The sequence below is a fragment of the Vombatus ursinus genome, unplaced genomic scaffold (genome assembly GCF_900497805.2).
Source record: "Vombatus ursinus unplaced genomic scaffold, bare-nosed wombat genome assembly UNPS02009770.1, whole genome shotgun sequence".
Classification (NCBI taxonomy): domain Eukaryota; kingdom Metazoa; phylum Chordata; class Mammalia; order Diprotodontia; family Vombatidae; genus Vombatus; species Vombatus ursinus.
Genome location: NW_020949548.1, coordinates 10,296,465 through 10,319,870, shown reverse-complemented (window position 1 = coordinate 10,319,870; position 23,406 = coordinate 10,296,465). Strand labels below are relative to the sequence as shown.

The window sequence follows — 23,406 nt, the reverse complement described above, 5'->3', positions numbered from 1 at the left end:
ATTCCGAGTGTTGTTATGCACTGTCCATTCACTCACTCAAAGTTCCCACACCCTTCTGGGGAGACAACTCAAAACACATGCCCTGCTGATGATGGGTCAGATGCTTTATCCATGTCAGCTTGAACCAGAGCAGGGGCACATGACTCACCCTAAGATGACCTTAACTGAATATCCAGATGTGGCTCCTCCAAAGTACAACCTCTAAAGAATGGGAACCAAAGCAAACATCCATGACTTGCTATTTGAATCATAAGCAGAATCAACCCTTTGGTACCTCGTTACCTTTGTCACACCTCACCTAGGCCACGTCTCTGAAATTCTGTTGTATAGTGGAGATGGAATATGCCTCTTATACAAGAGAATTTTGTTACTTGCCTACTTTTTAAAAATTGCCTTAAACTCTGGCCTTTTGCTGCTTTGTTGAAAAACTTTAACCCCTCTCTTACTGCCTGTTCCAGTGGGACTCTTTTTTGGGGGCTCCTGGATTCCTAGAAAGGAAAGCTATTGTCTGTGTCACAGGGGAAAAACCCCAAGCCAGTTTTGAAGAGTTAATGATAATGGCTCACATTCATATAGCCTTTGAAAGGTGCAAAACACTTTGCACGTCTCAACCTCATTTACTCCTCACAGCGACTCTATGAGATAGATGTCAATATGAATCCCCATTTTACAGATGAGGATACTAAAGATTATAGAGATTAAGTTACTTGCTTAGGGTCATACAGCTAGTAAGTATCTGAGACATGATTTCAGTGCAGGTCTTCCTGACTCCAAGCCCAGTCCTTTAGCTTCTATGTGACCCCCAAAAGATCATCTTTATGGCTGACTCTTATTTTTTACAGGCTTTGTAAGGTCCCTCCATCTGCCTGTGGGGAAGGGGTGTATCAGTTTAGCCAAAGATGTGGTCCCCAAAATATCCCAATAAGAATGCTGTAGTGATGCCCTGGACTCATCTGCAGTGAGTTGTGAGGGGTAACATTATGTCTCATTATGTTTTTTTCCAGTACAACAAACATCTCTTCGTGCACATTGGCCATGCCAACCATTCTTACAGTGACCCATTGCTCGAATCAGTGGACATTCGTCAGATTTATGACAAATTTCCTGAGAAGAAAGGTGGCTTAAAGGAATTGTTTGGAAAGGGTCCTCAGAATGCCTTCTTCCTTGTAAAGTTCTGGGTGAGTAAGATACCAAGTGCAGGGTGGTTTCTATAGATTTGTCAGAATATGTGTGTTCTGTAATGAAGTCCATTGTAGCCCGTGGTCCCTCGGTAAGGGGCATTGGAGTGCATCTCTTTGCTCATCTCTCAATCAACACCAACTCGGGTCTCTTCTGGTTGTCTGGCAGCATGAGGGTCACCTGAGGTGGTTGTGTAATATAACACAGTCCCCTGTAAAGGCAAGAAAACCGTATTTCACAGTATGTGCAGGCAATCCTCAATTTCAAGAAAATGGATTTTTAATGTGTTGATCGTTGTTTGGGGACATGGAGCACATTTCCTGACAGAAGTCATGCTGTACATCAGCGGTGCCAAACTCCAATAGAAAAAGGGGCCACTAATCCAACTCTAAGGATCCTTGTGGCCCACATATTGGCTAGTTTTTTAAATATAATTTTATCTGTGTTTTATTGTATTTTTAAATATTTGTTAAAATATTTCCCAATCACATTTTAATCTGGTCTGGGCTCCACTCGGGAGTGTTGTGGCTTGTATACATGCCTATTTAACTCATAATATGAATGAACTATAGTCCTGGTAGTACTATCCTGGAGTTCTGGGTCTTTGAAATTAGGATTACGTGGAATGCATCAGGAAAGGAAAAAATGAATCTCCCACCCGCCTTTTTTCAGAGCGCAGCACTTGACAGAATTTCAAAATAGGCCGAAATCGTTGTTGATGTCCTCCCACGTCCTTTCCTTTACCGTTCTCCCACCTATCAGTGCTCTTTTCCTCAGTCCCCCGGTTTTGTCCTGTGATGTCCTCATGCTTCCCCATGACATCCCCTCACCACTCCAATTTCTTTTATACCATAAAACCTCCCTGTATAATTCATTAAAAATAAAAATAAAAAGATCTCAGCTGCTATTGTTATTAGTGCTATTGATCACAAATTAAGGTTTGGAAGAAAGCAATCTGATTTAGGATCCTAGCATCAGACTTAAAGCTGAAAGGGATGGATGTTAGAGATCATTTAGTCTAATCCCCTTATTTTACAGATGAGGAAACTGAAGCTTAGAAAATAAAATAATTTGCCTAAGGTCACACAGGTGACACTAGTCATTTGTGAGTGACTGAAAAATCTCTTCTTCCTCAGAAGTTTTTAAAATTTTAAATGAAAAAAAAATTTTTAAAAAGAGAAGCTTGTTAAAAACTCCCAATGCATCTTGAAATGGTGGCATTTCAGGCTAGGGAAGAAAGTGAATTTTTTTAAAAAATGAGCTTGGTGAGGGCCTAGATTAGTTCTTATGCCAGCTCCCTACGCTCTGATACTGCCTTTCATAGCTTCTTTCCTTCCTCCCACTGACCACCCACATTCTCCTAAAAGGTCTAAGTTGTTTCTGACAATGACTCCAATATTAGATGTTCCAGGGAGAGGAGAAAAGGGGAAACTGTGCTCGATGCTGCCATATGTACTGTGGGGGACAGTTTGAAACGTGGGTACTCTGCCAAACACTACCAGTTTGTCCCAGAAGAGGTGTGTCATACAGGGACGGCCCATTCCAGAAGAACAGTGTTATGATGGGGCATGTGACTCAGTGATATTACATAGTAGGGTTTTCTTGACCAAAGATGAGTTTGGTTGTAATTTATTAAGTTTCATTGAAAAAACAAGTGTTGATTAAAGCGAAATTAACTGCTCTGTTTGCCTATGCAGGAAGCAGAGGTGAGCTAGTGGTTTTTATTTATGGTGCAAGTGGACCTTTGTCCAATTAGTCAGGATGGAGCGTCTTGGATGAGTGCATTTGAGAGAAGGTTTTCAGAACAGGTGGGGACACTAAAAACCAAGCCTCATTTTTAATCCCCTTCTACTCATTAACTAAATAAACATGCCTGGAGAACTAAGGAACTCAGACAGCTGGGAGACTTCACTGAGTGTGTGTGCTTTCTGATTCACGGGCAGCTCCCCCCAAATTAAAAATTACTCTGTCCTGTAGGCAGCAAAACCACGTTAAAAAAAGAAGAGACTCACTCTTCTGGCCGCTAAAAGCCTCCTTACTCTTCCCGGTTGTGATACTGTGTTGACCTCTGCCCTGGGAGAATCCATTCAGCTTATCTTTCTCTGTTTCCCCATCTTTGCATGAGGATGAAAAGAAAGCCAGAGCCTGGCATTTTGGTCACGTGTGAACTGAGCTCCAGTTTATAAAGCCCTTGGAGTGCAGTTTGCAGATGCTCGACTTGTTTAATTTCCTCTTACTTTGTTAATGTGTCAGCTTCTAGACTAAGGTTTGCCACAAACCCACAGACTTGAATTGTGAACTATCACAAGAACACTTCTTGCTGATAAATAAATGCCCGATGAAAAAAATCTGTTTTCTGAATTGGGAGCCGCCACCTAGTGGAGGGCAGGGGGGAATGCAGTAAAATATTATATTACTCACCCATGAGACTTGAGGCCCTAAGTAAACAGGGGTTGAGAAATAAGGAACTCAGACAGCTGGAAAACTCAACAGGTGTGGAAAGTCCCATCCAAATTAATGAAATAGAAGTGGAAATGGTAGAAGAGTTTTTAGAGAAATGCCATCTTGTCTTTCTTGTGTCTGCTTCAACAAGTTTGTAGGAGTCCCTTCTTATTGGCACACTGATTTCAGACAAAGGTCAGTTGCTGCAGAAGTAGTTTGGAAAGTACTCGGGCATCTCTTGTTTACTTTGACTCTTCAGCGGGTTAAACATTCCCCTGGTGTTGTTTATATGACCAGCATGCTCGACAGATTCTCAAAGATGGGGCCAAGGATTTAGAAATTAATGGGCTTCAACTCAGAGGTGTGTTGGATACAGCCCAGTGTTGTATGCAAGACAGCCACATCTAAAAACTTACGTCAGCATCAGCCCCTGATTTAATATGATGAAGAATAATACAATAATCGTAATAATAGTTACATAGTGCTTTCTGATTTGCAGAGCACTCTCTATGTGATTTCATTTAATACAAGAATCCTGTGTGATTACAACTCACATTTATATAGTGCTGTATGGTTTATGAAGTGCTTTTACAGAGCGGTAGAATTTTAAATGCTTATTTTTTTTGCTAAGGACAGTAAATGGTACAGTGGGAAGATGGCTGGATTTGGAGGCCCAAGGACCTGAGATCAAATCCAGGTTCTGTTACTGTGTGGACTCTCTGAATCTCAGTTTTCCTCATCCATAGGGTGAGCAGCTTGAACTAGGTGACTTTTCATGTCCCTTCCAGCTCAAAATCTTGATCCTGTGATCATAAAATTCATCTCACTTGAAGTTAAGACCTGGTTTCACATTCTATTTATTCTATCTATGACGATGAGCAGGTCACTTAACCTTTGTAGTACTCCTAAAGTATTTGAGAAGTTAGTCTTCTTTGAAGAATTGTCTTTGTAACTTTGTTACATTATTCATTAATTTAGCAAATCTTTTCATTTCAACAAATAATTAAGTTGTGTATTTGGGGTTTGCTGTTGTTCGGTCATTTGAGTCGTGTCCCCGTTTGGGGTTTTCTTGGCAAAGATACTGGAGGGGTTTGCCATTTCCTTCTCCAGCTCATTTTACAGATGAAGAAACTGAGGCAAACAGGGCTAAGTGACTTGCTTAGGGTCACGCAGCTAGTAAGTGTCTGAAACCAGAGTTGAACTCAGGTCTTCCTGACTCCAGGTCCAGCATTCTATCCACTACGCCACCTCACTGCCCTTAAAGCCCGAGGACCAGGGTTCAGATTCCATCTCTGATGCTACCTCCCCAGCCCTCACTTTCCTTGTCTGTAAAACGACGGTGTTGCACTAATAGGTGACTGCTGAGGCCCTTCCAGATCTAAACTTGTGATTGTGTGACTTTTCAGATGTTCAGGATGAATTCTTGGGCTAAGGGAGAAAGGTATAGATTTTTATTGTTCTAAGGAGGAGAGGCCAAAACTAGAGTAAACAGGGTGGTGATTCTCTCTTGCTCACTTGAAAAAGATGAGTAGGACATTGTTAACGTTTGCTTTACTGGGGTGTGGGGAGCAGGACAGTGGGGATAAGGAAATGCGGAGGCTGAGGGGCCCTCTGGGAAAACAGTTTGCCTCATCCCAAATCATAGGATAGATTTGAAATCCTGAAGAAGAGAAAGAAGAAGGAAGAGAGGGTAGTGTTAGGCTGAACCGAAGTTCTCCAAATGATCCAGGCTCTCTGAGGCAGCTTTGTGCAGATGCTTGTATCTTCAAAGGATTTGAGTCAGAGTCATTTGACAACATGACAGACGCTGTAGATAAACTGCCCAGGTTTTATTTAAGGAGAAGAAACTGGGGGACGCATTAAACAAACAGATTGGGCTCCCTCGGGGTTTGGATCTGTTTCTTATTGAATTGCATCAGATTTAAGATGAAATAATAGTCCTGAGTCTCTCATTTTTATGCCTAATGTCCTGGTTGCTATTCGTGGAAGGGGGAGTTTCAGAGGACAGAACAGTTTGGTCTCCACATGCTTTGAACGCCTATTAGTGGAAATGGCTTCTTCCTGTTCAATTTCCTTTTTTCCTCAGCTGGTATCTTGTCTTGAAACTTCTTAGCTTCCAAAGAATATTGCCTTTCCATGAGGGCGGTGAAGTAGTTTTGAGGAGAGGAGAGTGTCAGGAAGTCCGGCCTCTAGTCTTTATTTTCACACAGGAAAAAAAATGCTTTTTACACTTAACCTTCTTGCATGCTCGTCATTGTTTAGGCTGTGCTGTAACCCACTTAGACTACAATGCCGATTTTGATTGACCTTTGGATCATCTATAATTGTGAGTCTTCTGAGATTGTGGTGTTCTGTGATTCACAGCCGTGGAACCTCACTGAGAGAATATTAATTGCATTAAAAATAGGAGATTTTGTAGCAAGTTAACACCTTATCTCATTGAAAGTACCATGTACTTTCTCAAAAGTAATTCACCCCATCTTTTTATCCGTCATCATCAAATGAGGGCATATTTGTAAAGCACTTAGTGTAGTTCCTGGCATATAGTAGGCATTTAATAAATGCATCAGGATAATGTCATCTACAAACAGTAGTATCTGAAAAACCTCATGATGTAGGAAGAATTCCTCTTCTTTTTCAGAATTTGTACAAAACATCTTCCATATAACCCAGATGGGTTCAAGTACTATCTGACACATGGCTATGTGACCGTGGCCTCTCTGTGCCCCAATCAATTCTCTAAGCCTAAAAGTTGTTGTTGTTTTTTTAAACATATTTCCGCATTAGTCATGTTGTAAAAGAAGAATCAGAACAGAAGGGGAAAACCACAAGAAAGAAAAAAAAAAGAGAGAAGATAGTATGGTTCGATCTACTCTCAGACTCCATAGTTCTTTTTCAGGATGTGGATAGCATTTTTCATCATGAGTCTTTTGAAATTGTCTTAAATCGTTATATTGCTGAGAAGAGCTAAGTCTATCAAAGTTGGTCATCGCACTGTGTTGCTGTTACTGTGTACAATGTTCTCCTGGTTCTGCTCACTTCACTCAGCATCAGTTCATGTAAGTCTTTCCCCAGTTGATAAAGAGTCAAAGGCACTCAGAAGTGAAATGGTGCTAATCCTAGTTTTGTAGCTAGTGCTAGTGTTATGAGGGTTGAGGCTAGTTGGTCGGAAATTTGGAAAAGGGTTCATTGATATGAACAGGCAGTTTTCAGATGTAGAAACTAAAACTATCTATAATCGTATGAAAAAATGCTCTAAATCCCTATTGATTAGAGAAATGCACATTAAAACAACTCTGAGGTACCATCTAAGACTAAAAGTTAGAGAAAAATTTGCTGATCTGCCTCAGTGAAGGGAATATACACACCTAGAGTTCCACATGCCAGCAACATCACAGTTCCACCCCCTCATCCCCCAAGTCACTCTGTTGAGTCATTCTAGTCCCCTGGAACTCTCAGATCCTTTTCAAATAAACTGTTGTCCAGCCACATTCCCCATTGTGTACATCTGAAGCTGATTTTGTTAGGCCACATATAAGAATTTTTGCCTCAACCCTATTAAATTTCATCTTATAGATTCATCCCAACATTACAGCTTGTTGAGATCTTCTTGGAGACTTACTCTCTCATCTAATGTGTTAACTATTCCTGGCTTTGTGTCATCCACAGATTTTTAAAAGCATGTCATATATGTTTTAATGTAAATCTTTGACTTGGTACCAGGCCAAGCCCAGATCCCTGGAGCACTCCATAAGAGACCTTCCAAATTGATATTGACTCATTAATGGCTACTCTTTCTGTCTGGCCGTTCGGCAGTTCTGAATCTGCCTAACCATGTTATCATCTAGTCCACATTTTTCTGTCTTGTCCATGGAAATAGCCTGAGAAGCTTTGTCAAACATTTTGCTGAAACCTGGGTAATCTGTAACTACAGTATTTAATCTACTATTCCCTCTGTCAGAAATAGAAATTAAAATCATCTGATATAACTTCTTTTTGATGAAGCCATGCTGGTTCTTCTGTGATTACTGCTTCCTTTTCTTAAGTCTCACTAATCACATCTTTGATAGTACGTTCTATAATTTTGCCAGGAATTGAAGCTATGTTCATTGGCCTTATTATTACTGTTCTTTCTGAATATTCCTGTGAATTACTGGGTATTTCCACTTCTGCTCTTCTCCCAATGTTGTACTTGTTATGTTCTCTAATATTTGACTTATAGGTAAATATGTATATATACACATATATTTATATATATATGTATATGTACATACACACATACGTTTATATATATATACACACATATACAGAGAGACGTCTGTATGTGTGTGTATGTGTATATATTTATTTTTGTGTATGTATGTATATATGTACATATATAGACATGCCAGTGTGTGTGTGTGTGCATGTGTGTGCACACATAATCTTGAGGAAAAGCATTGAATTTCTCTCTGAAAGCCTGGAATTCATGCATCTTCAGCCCTGATACAAATCCTCTTCTCCAGCACCATTTTAACATATTGTTCAGCTCCAGATCCCATCTTCAGTCTATAGCAGTGATGAAAAACATCTGTGCCCTTCAGTGACCTGCTCAGAACTTAAAAATTTAAAGAAAGGTTTTCTAGGTTCCCCCTTACAGTATTTCTCTTTAACTATATTACCAGAAGTGGGCGGTGGTTTTGAGCATTTACAAGTCTCTAGCAGAAATCTTTCATGTCTTGGATCCGTACTCTGCTCCTGAGAAGACAGTAAACCTCTTTCTTATTTATGTCACATTAATATATCGCCACCTTGGCAGCCCGTAGCAGGGTATCACCAACCACCAGGTCCTCCATGTTTGCCCCATGTTCAGTCCTAGATGTCTTCTTTTAGGTGACACCTATAGATCCTTGCCATTCTGTGAAGCAGAGAGAGCTACCCCCAATTTCTGTTGGAAGAGCCTCATGCCTGTCACCTCCTTCGTCTTTCTCAGCTCTTGCTTCTCCACATTACCTACATTGATTCTTTTCCTAATCATTGCTACTTTTGGAGCATTTCTTCCATATTTTCAAAGAACACGTCATTCTCTACTATGACCTAGAGAGCAGATAGGCATTCCACCAACAGTATCACGTTCTCTTCTGAACCTGAATTGTTCTACACACGTAGATATTTATTCTCTCTGGAGTTAGTATAATCTCTGCAAGTCACTGGAATGAACTCTTTATACTTATAAGGACTGAAATCCTTAGTTTTCCATGAGTCTTGGGGTTGGGCAGTAATGGACAGAACACTGGACTTAGAGGCAGGAATTCAGATCTTCCTTCAGATGCCAGCTGTGTATGACTCTGGGCAAGTCACTTAACCTCTTGGCTTCATTTTCCAGTATCTGTAAAATGGGGATATCAACAGTACCTTGCTTCACTGGATTAAATTAAATAACACATGTAAAGCACTTTGCAAACCTTAAAGTGTTATATAAGTGCCAGCTGTTATTAATAACAGTAATAATAGAAGGAGAAAGAGGAGGAGTAATAATTCACCTGTTTTTGAGTAGATAGCAAGAGGGAAAGGTAATTGTGAGCTTTTTTTTTTTTTCAGGAGGTTTTCCTATTATTTAGTCAGTAAGCATTTATTAAGCATTTACTATGTGTCAAGCACTGAAGCTAAGATTTCTGCCAACATCTGTAAAATAGTTGCTTTAGTTTGTGAGAAGGTCTTTTGCATCATGGTAGCAGTTAAATGGAGGATGGATTAAGGGGGAGCGTGTGGCTTGAGACAGAGAGACCAGTGGGCAGAGGTGGGTGTCTGACCTGGGGTGGTGGCTATATAAGTAGTAAGAAGGGGGCAGATACAGGGGCTGTTGTAGAGATAAAGTTGGAGAGATTTGGTAGCCAAATGCTTCTGTAGGGTGAGGTAGAGTTAGGAGTGTCCTGGTAAATGTTTAATAATAGGCTTACCAAAAAAGTGTGCACACAACATACTTTTAAGTTTACTCTGCATTAATAACATTTTGTCCATCACTTTCTTAGGGCGACAGTCAACAAAACAATAAATCAGGCTGTGATTCGTAGCATTTGCCTATTTCTGAGGTTTAAATGCTCACACAGAAAATTTAACAATCATTTCTCGAGAGCTGGTACACACAGCACACCCCCCAGGTAGAGCCAAAAGTTGAGGATGACGCCCAGACTACCAACATGTGTGGCCAGAAGGGCAGCGGTCCTCTCTCTAGAGATAGTGGAGTTTGGACCTACTGATAACATAAGACAGTATGCTAGGGCAGATACAAAGACAGCAGGGGCAAGAGACAAGTGGAACAAGTTAGTATGGATGGAATGCACCGTTAGTGGAGTACGCAGATCATCTCAAACTCGGCAGTAACCACCATCAGGTGGCAGGTGAGCTGTGAAATCACTGCCTTCTTACCAAGCTGAACCATTGAGAATCTCCATTTTTCTCTCTGTGTATCTGGGAGTGTGCTTCCCTCCTGAAATCACCCCATAGGTGCTAGGCTTCATTAACTGTCTTAATCTGAAATAACCGGCTAATGCACCAGCTTTGTAACTATAGCTGAAATCCCAGTTATTCACCGTATGATTTGGAGCCGATATTGATTTTTTTTTTCAAGGGAATACTGATAGTTGCAGAAATTTGAAATGCAGACAGCCGGTCTTTAAAGCAGCGCATGATGTAATTAGAGCAAGCTTTTAAGACTCTTTGAAGTATTAAATGTTTATGAAATTCAAATAGGGAGTTAGTTCTTCACAATAAAGAGGCATTCAGTGATGTTTTAAAAAGTCGACTGTTTTATAGATGTAAATATATGCCATAATTAGCGGTAAGTAACATGAAGAGGATGGTTGGGTTTAGTCCTATTCTTCTTATTTAAAACAGCTGTGGCCTGGATAATAGAGCCTGAGCGCTTTGTGATGGGCCATCCGGAACAACAGCCTCCAGTGATCAAGCCTCAGAAAAAGCCTGCCTTCCACACATGCCTCTTCGCCCTTTCTCCTTCCTCCCTTTTCTCCACCCAGAGAGAGAGGTCTCTGAGAGATGTAGGGTTTGCCTTTCATCTATCAACCACCACAGCTACCCTCTTTAAAAAAGACAAAAAGTGAGGGTGATTGATTTTTCTGTCCAACCCGGCTTTCCTCATCTCCTCCCGCCCCACCCCCAGACGAGCAGTGTTTGCTGGGGAGGGGGGGAAAGTCTGTCGAGAGGCTTCTGACCAGCATACAGATGTATGCAAAGTAACTTAGAAGGGGGCCTTGGGAAAGCAGCCGCCTTTTCTCCCAGCAGTCCCCTGTGGCCTTCTTGTTCGGCTTGTTCACCAATGAATACGAGTCCATTAGTTCTTTGGAATCAGTGATGAGTCAGAAGGAGAGAGCAGCTGGGAGACCAGAGCCGTTTGGCCTGCCCGGCACCAGCCTCACCATGTGGTAGGCCTGGATGGCAGCCCAAGGCTGCAGCAGAGCTCCCCTTGCTTCCTGCCAATGATCCAGATGCTACCATTGGAAAAAATTGCTTCACAATTGGAAATCTTGGTCCTTTGATTACTGTTCAGAGAGGATGAAGAAGAGGTATAATGTGGTCTAAAAATGCCTTCCTGCAGCCATTAGTAGTTGTTAGAGTCTCTCATTGAGGAGAAATATTCTGAGGTTTTAATTCCAAGTGGCTTTCTGGGAGTGGGGGAGGGATACAGTAGGACAGAGGCAGAAGAGGGATGGCCGCTACTAATGCTACTTTTATCCTAACCTTCGTCCCCAAAGATCTCCATCAGTAAATGCTAGGGGAAGGTTTGCCCCTATGTTTATCAGCAAACCTACTGTTTCATCATTCAGATGCTGCTTCCATACAGACAGCATCCCCTCTTCCAGCTCCCTGTTGGGAATGAGCACTCTCCTGTACGAACATGCTTTCTTCTTGGTCCTTTTCCAGATGTGTCCCAAGGCTCCTACAGAGTACGCAGTTAATGAGGATTTAATGGGGAGATTCTGCAGGCTTTGGCTGATCATATCCCCCACACCATCTCAGCCACATCACCTGGATATGGTGAAGTTTTCCCCTTATGTGAAATGGGTCATACCATGGTGTGGGTACTGAAATATGCTGGTGGACTTTTTAAGTTTAAGAGAAAGCAAAGACAAAATGGCGCAATGTGGGTGAACTTCTGTGTTCATTAGATGTGACTTTGGAGGAGGCAATAGTTCTCCATTTATTCCTGGAGATCTGTGGCAAGGGAGTTGGAGTAGCAGTGGTTCTCCCCTCTCCTGCCTCACAGAATCGGTTAGAAGTGGACCAGAACTTAGGTATCATCTACTTACCACCCCACTCTCCCACTTTGGCTAACAGTACAGGAGAATGGAGGGTCTGGTGAAGAAGTGGCTTGCCCAAGGTTAGAAAGTAAATTAGTGGCCCAAGAGGACTTCGATCAAGTATCTGACTTTGTATTATTTATTACCTTCCCAACTTCCTTGAGCTAGACACTGTGCTTCTATTTATCTGGGCAGATTGCCTTGGCAATGGAAGCATGAAATAGTTAATGCTGCCCTTAGAGTCAGGGAGAACTGGGTTTAAGACATGTCCCTGGCATGTACTGGCAATGTGGCCTGGGGCAAGTCATTTAACTTCACAGTGGCCCAGACAACTCTCTGAGGTTTTTAAGTTGCAGAACTGTTGCAGATGAATATTGATGGAGAAAGTGTTCTCACCAGGTGTTCCTAGGTAGGTAAAATCACAGGTCCAAATCTCCGGCCCCCCAAAAAAATTTTTTTTGTTGTTGTTCTTGAAAAAAATGGAAGATTGCATTTATTTTATTTGAAACCTTATCAACCTGTTGACTCATTAAGCTTGAGGTCAATAAAAAAACCAATTATCTTTTTCATATCAGTTGCCATTAAGCCAAGTCTGCTCCTGCATTATACCTAGTACAACACTTAATAAATATTTGTTGAATTAAGTTACAGCTGAATTGTTGAACTTAAATAGGACTTGATGTTTGTCACTGTTAAACTCCATCTTGTTAGATTTGGCCCATTTTTACGGCCTGGTAGGAATTTATGGATCCCAGTTCCGTCATTCAGCATACCAATTTAGCTCTCTTCCAGCTTCATCATTTACAAATTTGATAAACTTGCCAATCATACCTTCATCTGAGACGTTCAGAATATTGAAAAGATCAGAATTGTATGGCCCTTTCTAGAGACTTCCACCATATTGGCATGGGGACATCAACATCTAGCTATTTAACCAGTGACAAGTCCACCCAGCTTTTACTCTCATTGAATTCACCATTTTGTTCTTAAATGCTTAGCTGAAATCAAGAGTTTGGAAATGATGTGGGGTATGCATACAAGAAGGGGGAGAGTGATGTGGAACCGCAGAATCTGGGTTCCCGTCCCACTTGTGATGCTTACCTTGAGCAAGTCACGTGATCACCATAGTGCTCAGCTTATCTTTGTAAGAAGATTGGGTTGGATTATTTAGCTTCTGACATCACTTCAAGTCCTAGGTCCTATGATCTTCAACAACATAGACTTGATATAGAGAAAAGGGAGGAAAAGAAATTTAAATTTTCTTATTCAATTTTTTCAATACTAACACAACTTTACAATAGGAGTAAAAGTATGGTTTTTAGACTCTCCAAGAGTGGAAACAGTAAAAACCCCAAATAAGGAACTGTTTTTGAGACAGTGTAGAATAATCTAAAGAGCATTGAACCTCGGGACTAGGATCCCTGGATGTGGATCCCAGCTCTGCTATTAAGAAGTTAGGATCAAGTTAGAGTGCTTTAGGAAAATCACTTTAGTGGCTGAATGGAGAATGGATTGGAGTGGGGAAGGGCTTGAGACAGGCAGACAAATCAGCAGCTATTTCAGTGGTTCAGGGGTGAGGGGATGAGGGCCTGCACTGTTGGCAACATCAGAAGAGACTAGGCAGTATATTGGAGAGATGCTGCAAAGGTGAAATCAACAGTCCTTGACAATAGATTCGATATTGGGAGTGAAAAATAATGAAGGGTCCAGGATGACTCCTAGGTTGTGAGCCTGAGGGACTGAGAGGATGGTCTTGTCCTCCACAGTAATAGGGAAGGTAGGAGAGAAGGAAGGTTTAGGGGGAAAGATAATGAGTTCCATTTTGGATTTGAGTTTAAGATGTCTATTGGACATCCAGTTTGAGATATCTAGAAGGCAATTGGAGATGTGATATTAAAGGTCAGCAGAAAGGTTGACGCAGGAGAATCATCAGTGTAGAGAGTGCAATAGTGTAGAGGGAGAAGAGAAACGGGTCCAGGACAAAACCCTCGAGGGACACTTGGGGTTAGAAGGTGCGATCTGGACGAGGATCCAGCAAACGAGACAGAGAAGCAGCCGGAGAGGTGGGAGGAAAACCAGGAAGGAGTGAGATCCCAAAAACCTAAAGAAAAGAGAGCCAAGGAGAGAGTGAAGAAAGCTGTCCAAAGCTGCAGAGACCTCAGGGATACTGAGGACTGATCTTGAAGTCTTGTAGCAAAAATCCAGCATTCTTCAATTGGACCATACTAAGTTGTAGCTTATGTATCAGAGTGGGAATTTGGGGCAAAGATTGTTGGTCTTTAGGTGATCTTGCAATTTGAATGGCTTTATTTTTTAAAAACATTTTCAATTTTTAAACTTGTCAAATCTGCTAATACCCAGGCATATGCTTAAGGGAAACTGGTTTGAGCTCAGTTCTCTCTGGTGTTTTGATTCCAGAAAAATATATGTTCTTCTGACTGATTATGCTTGTTTTCATCGATTTGCCAGGGGAGAAAACTGCATTTAAAATTTGGGTTCCATTTTTTCTCCATTTTGCATCTTTGTCATTCTCTGATTCTCCGATATCCGTTTGCCTCAGACGCTGTCCCCACAGAGCATTCTCCACGAGAGTGCCAGAGACCTTCCTAGCCAGTTGAGTCATGAGGCAAAAGCTTCATTTTCAAGTATTTGCACCATTGCCAGAGAGGAGAATGCTTTTGGTTTTGTATGCAGTGAAACAGATCTGCTTCAGTTGCAAGAGAAAATTAATGCATCACTGAGACTGATTAGGAAACTAGCACAAACCCTAGTCTTTAATAAGGAATCAGATTTTTCTTTTGTTAAATTAATGTAGTTTTTCGTTTGTTTTATTCTTTACCTTTTCCCTCTTAAAGTTAAAGAAAAGCCCTCTGACCCAGGTACTGTGACTTTTTCTGGGGTATTATTACTGTCATGGCTAGAAGGAATTTTCTTTAATAGCATTACTTCTCCTTAAGAAATTCGCTTAGTGGTGGCATGGTTGGTTGGCTACATTATCATGCTCAAGGATAATCACAAACCAACTGTGATTGCAAATTGGTTATTAGACATTATTTGCGAAAAATTTTTAGACTCCTTTAACTGATACAGATTACTGCTCCTCTGTGCCTCCTCACCATGCATAGTTCTGCCATTTCCCCCTTAAATCCTGATGGAGGTCTTTGTCTTATTTCTCTGATATCTCAGGGGTGCCTTTGTGCCCCAGAGGCTTTGTGTTGTTTCTCTTTCTCTAGTCACAATGAGTCTACCTCCTTTTCAGGCCAGAGATGTCCTCAAGGATACCTTTGAAGTCACTTTTCACATGCAAATCATTTTTCCGTGTCATTTTTGGTAGCATGCTTCTGGATTTGGAGTTAGAGTACCTGGGTTCTAATTCCAGTTCTGCTGCTTGGCTTTGGCCAAGTTACTTCACTTCTGGGCCTTAGTTTCCATATTTGTAAAATGGAAAGGAAAGGCTAGATGGCCTTAGACACCCACCATTCATCTTTCTGTTGTTCAAGAGTGTGAGGAAGGAATGTAAGTTAGAATATTTTCTGGAAGATGTGGAGAAGTGAGTCCTAGTGGATATCAGAAGCGGGCTTTCGTGCTATCCAGTGTGTATACCCAGCTTGCCATGATAGTACATGGACCATTTTTCTGTACGAGCTGGTGGACTCTAGACAGTTCAGGAGTCCTATGGACTTTGGGAGGCTGGCGACAGGTCTGACCTGAGCTGGCTCCTTGACTACCAGGAGCAATCTACTCTTTTAGGAATGTGGTCTGAGCACACAGTGCTGAGTTTTCCCTACTTACTTTATGCTGAACTGTAGAACTGCATTTTTAGGCCTTGTGGGCCCTGGAGGTCAACCGGTGCTCCTCAGTGCCCTGTGCACTATTCAGAGGGCAGCAGCAAGTTTTAACAGGGTTGATCCAGGCTTGTGGGGATGCTCTAGGCTGTGTAATTCTCAGACCAGAAAAAGGTCTGAAGAATCCTGAATGAGTCTAGGCAGCAGCTTGCTGGCCAGAATAACATACCTGGGACAAATTGCCCTTTGGGCCTTCTCTGGTCAACTTTGGTGCCCCATGCACTGAACATAATAAATACTGAAGAAGTATTTGTTAAATTAGTTGAACTCTTGCTGCTTACTTGGACAATATGGCAGCTACGATGCTGGGCTCTGGCCCCTGACCCAGTCTTGTGACTGGGAAATTGTGTTGTAGGCATAAAAATTCCTCCCCCACTGAAAACAAATTTCAACATCTACTTTTTCCTGAATGAACAAAATGCCTCCGTGTTTATTGGTGACCTTTATGAGAATGTATTCCGTTAAAACTAAATAGTTCATCAAAATAATTTCTTCATGCATTTCTAAATCAAATGTTGTAGAACATCTTATTCAAAACACATTTATACTCCTTTTTAAAAGTGTTATTTCCTTAAGGAGCATTTTTAAAAGTAGTTATATTTTATATTGTCTGTATTTCTCCGCATCGTCCTCCTCTTCCCTCCAGAAGATCTATCTCTTATAACATATACATGTGTGTGTACATATGTTTGTGTGTATATATAGATGTATAGATGTGTATATATACATATATGTGTGTATGCATATATCTACATGTGTGTAGATATATACATATGTATATATCTACACATACACATACTTTTTTTAAGAGAAGAGAAAAAAAATTCAGCAAAACCTGTTTAACTTATGGGAAAAAAATTTGGTGCTGTATCAATATTCCACACTTATGGGACCCTCACACTGTGCCCCCCAGCAAACACCTGTGCAAAGGAAAGGGACTAAGGACAAGCTTCTCCTTTACAATTCACATCATTCAGTTTTGATTATTTGGGACTTGTTCTCTCCATTTACAATGTTGTGGTCATTATGAATATTGTCTTACTGGTTCTACTTACTTTACTTGGCATCAGTTCATCAAAGCCCTTCCATGTTTCTCTTTATTCATCATGTACATTGTTTCTTATAGCATATATAATGGTAATATTCCATTATACTGATATACCACACTTTATTTTATCATTCCCCACATCTACTTTGTTTCCAGCTCTCTGCTACCACAGAAATGGCATGTATAAAAACTTTGGTGAATATGGAATCTTTCTTTTTCTCAAGGTCATTATTGGTGTATTTGCCTAGAAGTGGAATCTCTTAATCGAATAGTATCACTATTTAATCACTTTATTTGCTTAATTCCAAATTGCTTTCCAACGTGATTATACCAACTCATAGCTCTACCAAGAGTGAATTAGCATTCCTGTCTTCCAGCAACTCCTCTACCACTCTCTTTTTTTTTCTTTTTTGCCTTCTTTGCCAATTTTCTGGGTGTGAGATGAAAACCGAAGGATAGTTTTGTTTTGCATTTCTTTTACTATCAAGATTATGCTATTATTTTTAAGATTATTAGAACATTCTTTCATAATGGTGTTAATAGTTTACATTTCTTCTTTTAATAACCATTTGTTCATATCCTTTGACCACTTCTATTGGAGAATGGCTTTTGGCCTCATATGTTTGTTAATTGCCTGTATGTCTTGGATATCAGACCCTTATCAAATATTTGAAACAAAGTTTTTTTTTATAATTGACTTCTTCCCTTCTGAAGCTATTCATATTAATCTTGTTAATGAAAAAGACTTTCAGTTTTATGTAATCTAAATTGTTTATTTACCTTTTGCAATTACCTTTATCCCTTGTCTGGTTAAGAATTAATCCCTTACCCATAGCTGTGAAAGGTACCTGATCTGTTCCTCTTCTAGTTTTTTATAGTATCCATTTTGAGTTTATTGTGGCATATGGTGTTAGTTGTTAGTCTAAACTTAATTTCTGCCAAGACTGTTGTACAGTTTTCCAAATATTTTTGGAAATTTTTTTTGTCATAAATATTATAGAGGAATTTCTTTCCTAGGTAATTTGTGTATGAGGATTTATTTTATACTAGCTTATCAAGGTTATTGTTTGTTTAGAAAATCCTAGGGAATTTTTTGGGAATCCTAGAGAATTTCTACAGAAAAGTATCAGGATACAAAATTTGTCCACAAAAATCAGTAGAATTTCTATATAACAGTAACAAAGTTGAGAAGGGAAGATAGAATTATAATGACCATGCTTGGCCCCAAAGAACTATGAGAAAATACTTCTCTGTCTTTGAACAAGTGGGAGACTATAGATGGAATATAGCATATGTCAGACTTTTAAAAAAATGTTGGTTAGTTTCTCAGACCTTTTTTACCTTACTATTCCCACCGTGGGCCTTTTAAAAATTATTACAAGAGATGGCTCTCTGGGCAAGGATTAGATGACAAATATAATGGAAAATGTTGGTGATATAAAGAAAAGTGTATTTAATAAAACAATTAACTGCAAAATGCATAAAATATCAGGAAGTTGATTTACCAAGGCACATTCTCTCTCTCTCTCTCTCTCTCTCTCTCTCTCTCTCTCTCTCTCTCTATATATATATATATACACACACACACACACACACAATGCTCCCCAAAGAAATAAGTAACATCTTAGATAACTAGAGTGATATTCAGTGCTCATGGCTGGGTATATGTAACATAATATAACAATATAATAAAAATGATAATCTAACTTAAATTCATTTACAGATTTATTATCCCTGGGGGAGGGGTACTTTACAGAGTTCAACAGAATAATAATAAAGTTCATTTGGAAGAACAAAAGATCTGGCATATCAAAGGAAATTTTATTTTAAAAGTAGTAATGAAGAAGGACTAACACTTATAGCCCTCAAGCATCAGTCATTAAAATCATTTGCTATTAGTTTTCAAAAGGGGAAAGTAGATAAATGGAACAGACTAGACTAGAAAGAATTAGAAATTATTGGACACATTTACATTCTTACATAGCTAGTTATAAAAGCTAAAATGAAACAATGAGGATACCTTTTGATTATTGCTCATATTTATGTAATGTGTTCAGATTGGCAAAATACTTTACATATATTATTTCATTTATTTTTCCCAATAACCACATGAGGTAGGTGTAATTATTCCTAGAGCAGCAAATTGAGGCTTGGGGCAGGGGGGGGGGGTGTCAAGCAACTGACTTAAAGTCACAAAGGTAGTAAGAGTCTGAGAGGAGATTCAAACCCAAGTCTTTCCAAATCTGAGGCCAACATTCCTTGTGAGACCTTGTGCTGCACATGGTGGCTCTACAGATGTGGTGGCTGTGATGGGTTCTTAGACACAGCCTAACAGAAGTACGTGATTTTCTAAACACATTTAATTGATAAAAGCAAAAGCAACTCAGAGTATTATCTGTGAAAACCTCTGTAATTATGCCCCTATAAACAGGACTGCCTGGATAGCTGTAACATTTGTTATTTGATGACATCGCAGGGCCTTTTTTTTTTTTTTACAGGAGTCAGGCATGTAGAGGGGCTGGTCAGCACAGTTCTTTTACATGTTGGGCATTAGCTATTGGGAGAATTTTTATATTCATTGAGAATTAAAGAGATGACGAGGGACTGAAAATGCGTTGCCATTGTAATGGAGAAAGAAGGGAGATGCTAGGAAGTACAAGACCAATAAACTTGACAGCTGTCCCAAAGGTTTAGAATATATGGTTTGTGATCATTTGAAATTGAAAGAACATTAGCCACTAGGAACCAGTATGTTCCACTAAAAACAAACGATGCTGATCATTTCCTTATACTGGAGGAATTCTCTGATTATTTTTTTTTCCTTATGGCACAGGTAGGAGAGTGGAGAGACTCATGCATGCATGTGACATTGCAAGTGTGAGTTTCAAAGGGTTTATGGTGTGTCCTTTGGGAGCCACCACTAGAATGCCAGGTCAAGGAGATTCTGTAGATGTGTAGTGTATCTGAATTTCAATCAGTCATTTGGTGCCATCTCCTGATAGTGTTTATGAATGAAATGGAGAGAAATAGAGAGTGAATAACTGGATTAAAGAGTCTTTGAATGGCTGGACCCAAAGAATGTTATTTAGCAGTACTGAGGAAGTTCAATAGTTCCTGCTGTGTTCTGCCTCAAACAGATCAGCTAAGGAATATTCTTAGTATAGTCTCCATATTACTTTGAACTAGGGAAAATGGATAAAATGCTGGACCCATATTCAAGAAGACCTAAGTTTAAATATGGCTTTAAATAATTAGTAGATGTGTCAACCTGGGCAAGTCACTTAACCTCTGTCTGCCTCAGTTTCCTCATCTTTAAAATGGAGAGAATAATAGCACCTACTTCCCATGGTGGTTGTGAGAGGCAAATAACATGATGTTTATAAAGCATTTTGCAAACATTAAAATGCCATAAAAATACTAAATTTTTATTATTATTGTTGTTGTTATGTATTGCATTTGCTGTCACTGGACTGTTTGAGGAGCAAAGATGTCTGTCAACATGGTATATTAGAGTGCTGGACTTAGAATTAGAAAGACCTGGATTCAAATCCCACCTCAGATACTAGTTCTGTGACTCTGGGCACATCACTTAATGTCTTCTCTGAGTCTGTCGTTCTTCACCTGTGAGATTAGAGGAGTAACAGTCCCCGTCATACTGACTCCACTGGATCCTTGTGAGAATCAAAAAGCCAATCCATGTGAAATCCTTTGCAAACCTTGCTGAGCAATAGAAATGTCAGCTCTTGATGGTGATGTTATCATTCTGCTTCTCACATAATAAAAGTAAATGAATCTGGAACTCTTGAAGTTCTTGGCTCTGAATCCAATCCTTGACTTGTGGGAGTTCACCTTGGCTAATCCAAGGGCATAGCCATGTGACCTTGAGCAAGAGGAATTTTCATCTCACTTCACCTAGCTCCTCATTTATAGTATGGGGATAGTGGAAAGGACCCACTTTGTGGAGCTGAGGACTGAGGAAGTCATCTGTGAAAAGTGCTTAGCTAGCCTTAAAGCATCGGATAAATATCAGCAGCTGCTGTGATTATTTTTCAGTTTAATAAGCATTTATTAAGCACCTACGATGTGTTCTGTGCTGGGCACTGAGAATACAAAGACAAAATTATAGAGCCCCTGCCTTCTTAAGGGGCTTTGATTCTGTGGTGGATGTAATATGTACACATACACATACATTATATATGCAAAGTGATACAAGGTAATTTCCAGAGGGTAGAAGTATTAGTAGCTAGAGATAAGGAAGGTGAACATGAGGTCCTCCTCATGTAGCAGTGGGCTCTTTATTGAGATTTAAGGGAAGCTAGAGGTTTTTAGATATGGAGGTCAGAGGAAGGGAGTACACGTTGTAGGCTTGAGAGATAATTTGTGAAAAGGCATAAAAGATGAAATGTATTATGTGAAAAATAGGAGGAACAAAAAAAAGGTCGATATGACTGGACCATAGAATCCCTGAAGGGGAGTAATGTATAAAAAAATAAAGAAAAATAGGGTGATGACAGGTTGTAAAGTATTTTAAGTACTAAGCTGAGGAGTTTATGTTTGATCCCAGAGGTAATAATGAGCCACTAATGCCTCGTTACACTTGTGCTTTGGAGGTGTTCCTTTGGCTTCTGGAGATGATAGACTGAAGAAGGGAAAAGCTAGATTCAGGGAGGTGGCTACTGGTAATAGTCCTGGAGAGAGGTGGTGAAAGTCTGCCTTAGGGTCGTTAGAATGAAAGGGAGATATGAATACAAGAGCTCTCTCAGGGAATTAGTATCAATAAAATTTGACAAACAGTTGGATTAAGGGGAGTTGAGTAAGAGTGAAACATGAAAGATGGCTCCAGTTGCAGAGTGTGTAAGATTGGTAGTACCCTCAACAGAAGCAGGTGAACCAGTAGGAAGAGTAGATTCAGGGGTTAAATGACTGAGTTCTCTTCTGGACTTTGAGGTGCCTGTGGGATCTTCCCATTAGAATTGTCCAGCTGGCAGTTGGAGATGTGAGAATGGAGCCCCTGAGAGATGAGTCGTTTTAGGAGTCATCTGCATAGAGCTCAGAGTTGAACCCATAGGAGTTGATGAGACCATGAAAAGAGAATTGTAGCAAGGAGAGAAGAGAACTGAGGACAAATCTTTCATTTCTATTTTCCCTCTCAGTAGGCATCTGTGGGTGTGGAAGTCCTTGTGTGGGGTGGGGCGGGGCTGGGTACTATCTTCTCCCATCATGCTGTTGTTCTCAACTACATTTTTGGATTTCAGATTATGCTCTGTTTCCTTCAGCATTTCGCTAACTAGTGAACTGGTATGGTTCTTTTGGGAATTCGTTCACACACCCTGTTTTATGTAAGGCTTTCTAGAATGAGTTTTTTTGAAAAACAAAACAGGTGTATGCTGTTTGTTATTTCAAGGAAATTGCACCAGTGCTGTCTTTAATAAAAAGAAAAATGATCCTCAGGCTTTTGCAGATGTTTCTGGATGGGTCTGGCCTTTTCATCTACCCTTCCCTTCTGGTCCCCATGTCCTCTTCACCCACCCACCACCCCCACCCCCTTATTCAGGAGACTAAGTTCATTACTGCTTGTCACATTGATGTTGCCAGATGATGGATTAATTCAACCTCTGTGACCTTTACCCACAGGCGGATTTAAACTGCAACATTCAAGATGATGCAGGGGCTTTCTATGGGGTAACCAGTCAGTATGAGAGCTCAGAGAACATGACCATCACCTGTTCTACCAAAGTCTGTTCATTCGGGAAGCAAGTAGTGGAGAAGGTAGAGGTAAGATGGGTCATTTCATTCAGGCGCAAAGCCTCTTTTCCCCTTTATGGTTGTGGATAAAGGGATGCAGTGTGTAAAGCAGAGGGTTGGGTTTTTGTTTGTTTTTTGTTTTTTTTCTTGGTGTTTTGGTGTCTTTCCTCTTCCTCCCCTACTGGTATTCATTCATTGTTTTTATGAAAGCACTTTATAAAGCAGCTAGGAGAATCAGATGTGTTCAGTTTCACCTAGCAGTCTCTGTGACTAAGGTGCCCTGACCTGAAGCCCCTGTACCCCACAAAAGCAGAAACTGACCCCAAGCACATTGTTGGCTTAGCCAAGACTGCAGGTGGGAGGGGGCAGCTCGGGCTGCCCCCTCACATTTAACTACCTGTGGCTTCAGGAAAGCCATCACAAGCAAGATGACACTTCATCTGTCGAAGAGCCATTTCCTGAAGCATTCCATTTGACTCTTCCTTCTGCAATTACCTCTGATTTTCCAAAATGACTTACAACGGAGAATAAAGTAGATTTCATTCTTTCATTGGGATCAGAGACCTGTCAGTGTCTGCCTGTTGTTTTGAGGTTCACATCTGCGGTCAGCAAACCATTGTATTTTTTTCTCATTCAATGATTTATTGATAGTTTTTGTTTCTCACACTGCAGTCATTTTCTATAATTCTACCTCCGCCTCCCCTGCACAAAACTGTCCTTTATAATGAAGAAAAGCATTTCATGAAAACCAGCAGATACACCAATAGGATACAGAACATTTAGTATCTGTAGTCGTGTACCTCTTTATGGAGAGCATGTAAGTGGGTTTCCTCATCCAGGACCAAGACCC

At 40.3% G+C, this 23,406-nt stretch overlaps 1 protein-coding gene across 6 annotated transcripts in view; it reads left to right on the top strand.

The window, feature by feature from the left end:
- The window catches only part of TEAD1 (TEA domain transcription factor 1), a 313,180-nt gene that overhangs the window by 271,562 nt on the left and 18,212 nt on the right, over positions 1–23,406 (top strand). For all 6 annotated transcript variants that reach the window (XM_027852532.1, XM_027852534.1, XM_027852530.1 and 3 more), the window contains 2 exons: positions 1,005–1,178; positions 22,446–22,586. In XM_027852532.1, the coding sequence (XP_027708333.1) occupies positions 1,005–1,178; positions 22,446–22,586 (315 nt within the window). The remainder of the gene's footprint in view (positions 1–1,004; positions 1,179–22,445; positions 22,587–23,406) is intronic.